A 5,000-nucleotide genomic window follows, 5' to 3' on the forward strand; every position below is an offset into this window, starting at 1 on the left:
TGGCCAGAGCGTTCGGTGATTTCTGTCTCAAGGACTTTGGTTTAATCTCCATACCGGACGTATATCACCACCACATCACAGAGAGAGACGAGTTTGTGATCCTTGCAACTGATGGGGTATTATTCTCCATCATCTTCATCTCTTTCGGATAAATTTGCTCACATTCTCCTACAATTCTTTCTGATTAACCTGCCTTAAATTAACATTCATATAGGTGTGGGATGTTCTTTCCAATAAGGAAGCCGTGGACATCGTTGCCTCAGCTCCCGGGCGTGGAACAGCTGCCAGAGCCCTCGTGGACTGTGCCACCAGAGCGTGGAGGCTCAAGTATCCAACATCAAAGAACGACGACTGTGCTGCCGTATGTTTGTTCCTGGAACACATGCCTCCAACAAACGAGCTCAAACCCCAAAACGACGCGTCATCTCTCGCTGAAAAGGAAAGCAAGGCTCCAGTAGAAGAAGAAGAAACATCCAAGGCTCCCTCCGAACAGGACCTCGATAGTCCTGCGAGAAAAGAGTCGAGCGAGATAGTCCCCATGGTGGAGGAAGTGGAGGAGAAGCGAACCGACAAGGGTGTTGGGCAGTCGAGGAGGAGCCTGGCCGAGTGCCTCTCGACTGCAGAGGACGAAGAATGGTCAGCGCTCGAAGGCATAACCCGAGTTAATAGCCTTCTTAGTCTGCCCAGGTTCTTGCCCTTTGATAGAAGAAGCACGAGTTGGAGAAAATGGTTATGACCAAAATTGGTGTGATTATGAATTTCCAGATTCTGAACATTACAATTTAAAAAGAAATAAAACATGCCGTAATTTTGTATCAGCCCAATGATTGAGCCCATGAGACTGAACGTGTAGCCCGTAATTTTGTATCAGCCCACTTTAGTTTGGCCTGGCAGTTGAATTAAATTAATATTGCGAGATTTTGAATATTCAAAAGAAAATTGGAGTGATAATTAATTTATTGGTTGGGCCGATAGAGAGGGCTTTATGAATAATTTATGGAATTATGCTTGGAAAGTAAAGGGTATTTTGTGGACGGGCTTTAAAGATATTTTTAAAATAATAATTTTAAATGATTATTAAAGCTTATACCAAAAGAAAGACTGCACAAGCCAGAGTTACCTACACGGTAGACAACTGAATGACTGATGCATCTTATCTTCAGCTACTATTGAGTATCGATCACCTTTTCTTCAGCTACAAGAGTTCTAGTAGTCTCTAATTTTTGTTGCAAGTAATGGAATATGTTAATCTGTCTTTCTAAACTGCTTTGGTATTCCTCTCAAAGCGTTTGACAAGCAACTATGGATATCTATGTTCTCTGTCATTTCGTGGCCATTGGGATATTTGTAATAACGTGGCATTCATGAGTTTAAAATCTAATTGGGAGTTCGTGAAAGAGAAGAAGACTTTTCAGGTGTCTTAGTACATGGTGAAGTGAAAGGATGGTTTACATTATTAGTGCTAAAATATTTTCTAAATTATAATATAAGTTTATAATTTCAAGGGACTAGCTAAAACTAATGACTCATATTTTTAAAGGACGAAAGAGTATTTTTTCAGAGTTAGATGTTATATAAAGAGTGTGATCAAACGAGAATTCATATAAAATGAGAACTTAATTAGAATCAATTTTATTCGTTAGGATCAAGATTCAAATGATTTCGTTTATAACACGCGTAGCGTTTTTTCTGTAATTTTATTCAAAATGGTACTCCTCCGTCCTAGAGAAGTTGGCATACTTTAAAATGGATGCATTTTGGATGCCTTGCTTCTAAACGGATAAAATATAATTTTTATATTCACGTGTAATAACTTTTTCCAAAAAGCTTAAACGTGACATCTTTTCGACAAACTAAAAGGAAAGTATGTCAACTTTTACGGACTTATAGTATTATAGTTAAAATGTTTATTTCTTTTTACACCTGGAAAATGAAGCTAAAATTATTCTATATATACATTTCAACATGAGGTTACGATGCAAAACATATCACTGACAATGCGAAACATATGTCATCAATATCCATTAAAACATTCACATGTTTTAGTAATAGTTTTATCATATTTTTACTCTAACAACAAAATACGCTAACAGTTTAATTAGGCATATTTGATTACAATGCAAAATATACCAATTCTCTTCAACACCTGTTTAATTTAACATGTTTAGTAATTGTAAATTTTCTGTAAACACCAACGAGATCACTAAAACACAACACTAAATAGGAAATATTAGTACTAACTTATGTAGGTGAAATAACTATATATTTTACACATGTGAAATAATTTACATGATTATAATAATGGATGCAAATCATTAGACGAAAATTACATGAATTTGGTCAAACTCACGAGAATCAAGACATTATCAATAATAGTTATACAAAATAGTACTCCCTCCGTCCCATAAAAATTGAGACAAAACTTTTAAGACGGAGATTAAGAATTTATATTAAATAAATAGGAGAGTTGAAAAAGGTAGGAAAGATAAGAGAGAGTAAAATAAATGATGAAATAAAATAAGAGTGATTAGATGTTTTGTCTTTAGTTAAAAAAGGAAATGACTCAACTTTTTGGGACGGACTAAAAAGGAATACTGACTCAACTTTTATGGACGGAGGGATAAATAAAATTACAATTGATCGTTATACTTAATAAATTTGAAAAGTTATAATCAATAAATTTGATTGTCGCGGTTTGATCAGTTGCTGAAGAATTATCCTGAGATTATATATTCTTGGTATGCAATCAAATATTATTGCCGCCTCCGACCACCACCAAGTATAGTTGATTAATTAATTGATAAAAGACAGCATTTATGTAAGAAAAGGTAGCCTTCAACAATTTGGGCGCACGTGGATTTTGAATCTTATTATTATCTCTGGAACTTTCATATATAATTATACGTATAATTAATAATATTTTTACCCGATTTCAAAAATATCCACAAATGAGAACCATTTTCAGCCCCTTAAATTTTAGTTTTTTTACAGTGGATGCATACTTGTCGTTAGATGAACATGGATCTGAGGTCAGATACTTAAAATTTTAAATTCAAATACAGAATATATAGTCGTACCAAATAAATTTTGTACATCTACCCTTACAGTTTACATACTAATTGATGCATGTAGAGATGTCAAATGGCCGGGCCGGGCCAGCTCAGTCTGGGCCCACTTAGACCTGCCTATATTGAGGCCCAGGCTCATGTTTGAGGTGGGCTGGGCTGGGTTTTTAAAAATTTTGCTTAGCCCGGGTTGGACTTTATTTCAATTTTGTGTTTATGTATTTTTAAAATATCGTAAATGTATTATATGCAAAAATAAAACATATAGCTTGTATTTATATCACATTAACTAAATCTAAATTTAAATAACGTATTTAAGTTCATTTTATTGACTTTGTATTAACAATATTCTTCATATTCTTTATTCTATTTAAAAGAAAGTGTATAACTAAAGGAATAACCAATATTGTTAGTTTTGTTAGTAGAAAATGACACATGAGTTGATGTTGCATTTTATAATTACAAGTATATGAACCTAACAAATTTTTAAAAAAATATAATTATTCATCAAATATCTAGGTTTGAATACGTAATATTCTTAAAGTTAAACTTCAAAACCATCTTTTTTACCTCTTAGATAGAAAAAATATATATAAGAAAAAATTAGATATAGTCAAAATTGAATGTCGCAATCATGATTTAGTAGGAAACTTTTGTTGATATTAAACTATTGTTGTTTGAATCCATTCGGAGACACCAAAAAAATTGGAATAATAGACAAAATTAACATGTCTCTTGCACAAAATGACATGTATAAATAGGGAAATATACTATTATTAGTAATTAATCACCTAATTACATTAAAAAACACCAATTATAGAAGGTGCCTCGATGGGTTCGGGCCTAGGCCGGTCCCGTCCCGGTCCCGAGATGGTCCTGGATTTACAAAACGGCCCAATTGGAGCCCATCTCAACTAATGAGCCCAGATAAGAGCCCGCTTGTTTCACGGTTGACATCTCTAGTTGCATGTATATAGGGATGTCAATCTAGCCCGAAACCGCGGGTCGACCAAATAATATGGTAAAATCATAGGGTTAGGGCTGGAAAATTGTAACCCAAATACATAACCGGGCTACACGGCTGACCCGTTTGGGTTCGGGTTATGCGGGCTGGCCGGTGGGTTGCGGGTTAGCCCATGGGTTAGCATTTAAAAAAAATATTATCAAATTTAGGGTTTATATTCTTATATATATGAAATATATATGACATATGAACTATATATGGTAATCATGTCTTCCTTCTCAAATTAAAATTTAGGGTTATATGAAATATAGAGTATACTAATATCATAATTGTTAGGATTGGTATCTAAAATATTTTCACATGTTGCACGGATAGAATTGCTTGGATACAATAAATTCTACAATCCACTTTTAACCCAGGCAAGTAGTAATTTTATTGCATTGATGTTTGCTTGTGCATTTATAAGATGTTTCTCAAACATTTAAATGTATAAGAAGCAAATAGTCTAATTCTTCTACATAGTAGGGTGTGAACGACGTTCGCGAAGGTGACGCAGTCGTTCTTTGTAGAAGAGAAATAGAATTTCACAACCTAGATAGGCTTTGACTACCTATCGTGAAAGGTTGCGGTGTCAGTCCAATATTTCTTACCTTGGAAATAAAGCGAACGGTGTGGTATAGCTCGAAGGATCTAAGCTGTTGAGATAAGTCTTTCTTGCTATTTACTCAAAGACGAGGTCTCGTGATTGTTATTTCTTAATCATTGTTAATATAACATTGGCATACGATATTGATTATGCACTACTTTGATTTATCAAATGGTGCGGATTTTTCTGAACCCAGAATCGATATTTTGGGTAGTGGTGATCAATGTCTAGAGGTGCTAGTATTGTTATTGCAATGAATCGTGTCTGGTGAGCCCAGTTTGATAATATCCTCAAGAAGTGTTCGAAAAAGGTTTTATTATTCGTA

General features: G+C 34.4%; 1 protein-coding gene across 1 annotated transcript; it reads left to right on the top strand.

Annotated features, from left to right (window-relative positions):
* Positions 1-5: 5 nt before the first annotated feature.
* LOC125199711 (probable protein phosphatase 2C 6) lies at positions 6-740 on the top strand (the record flags this gene model as incomplete). The annotated part of the gene is made up of 2 exons (XM_048097641.1): positions 6-116; positions 215-740. Coding segments are annotated over 2 exons (633 nt in total), but the record flags the coding sequence as incomplete, so codon positions are not given.
* Positions 741-5,000: the final 4,260 nt, after the last annotated feature.

The sequence above is a fragment of the Salvia hispanica genome, unplaced genomic scaffold (assembly GCF_023119035.1).
Source record: "Salvia hispanica cultivar TCC Black 2014 unplaced genomic scaffold, UniMelb_Shisp_WGS_1.0 HiC_scaffold_637, whole genome shotgun sequence".
Classification (NCBI taxonomy): Eukaryota; Viridiplantae; Streptophyta; class Magnoliopsida; order Lamiales; family Lamiaceae; genus Salvia; species Salvia hispanica.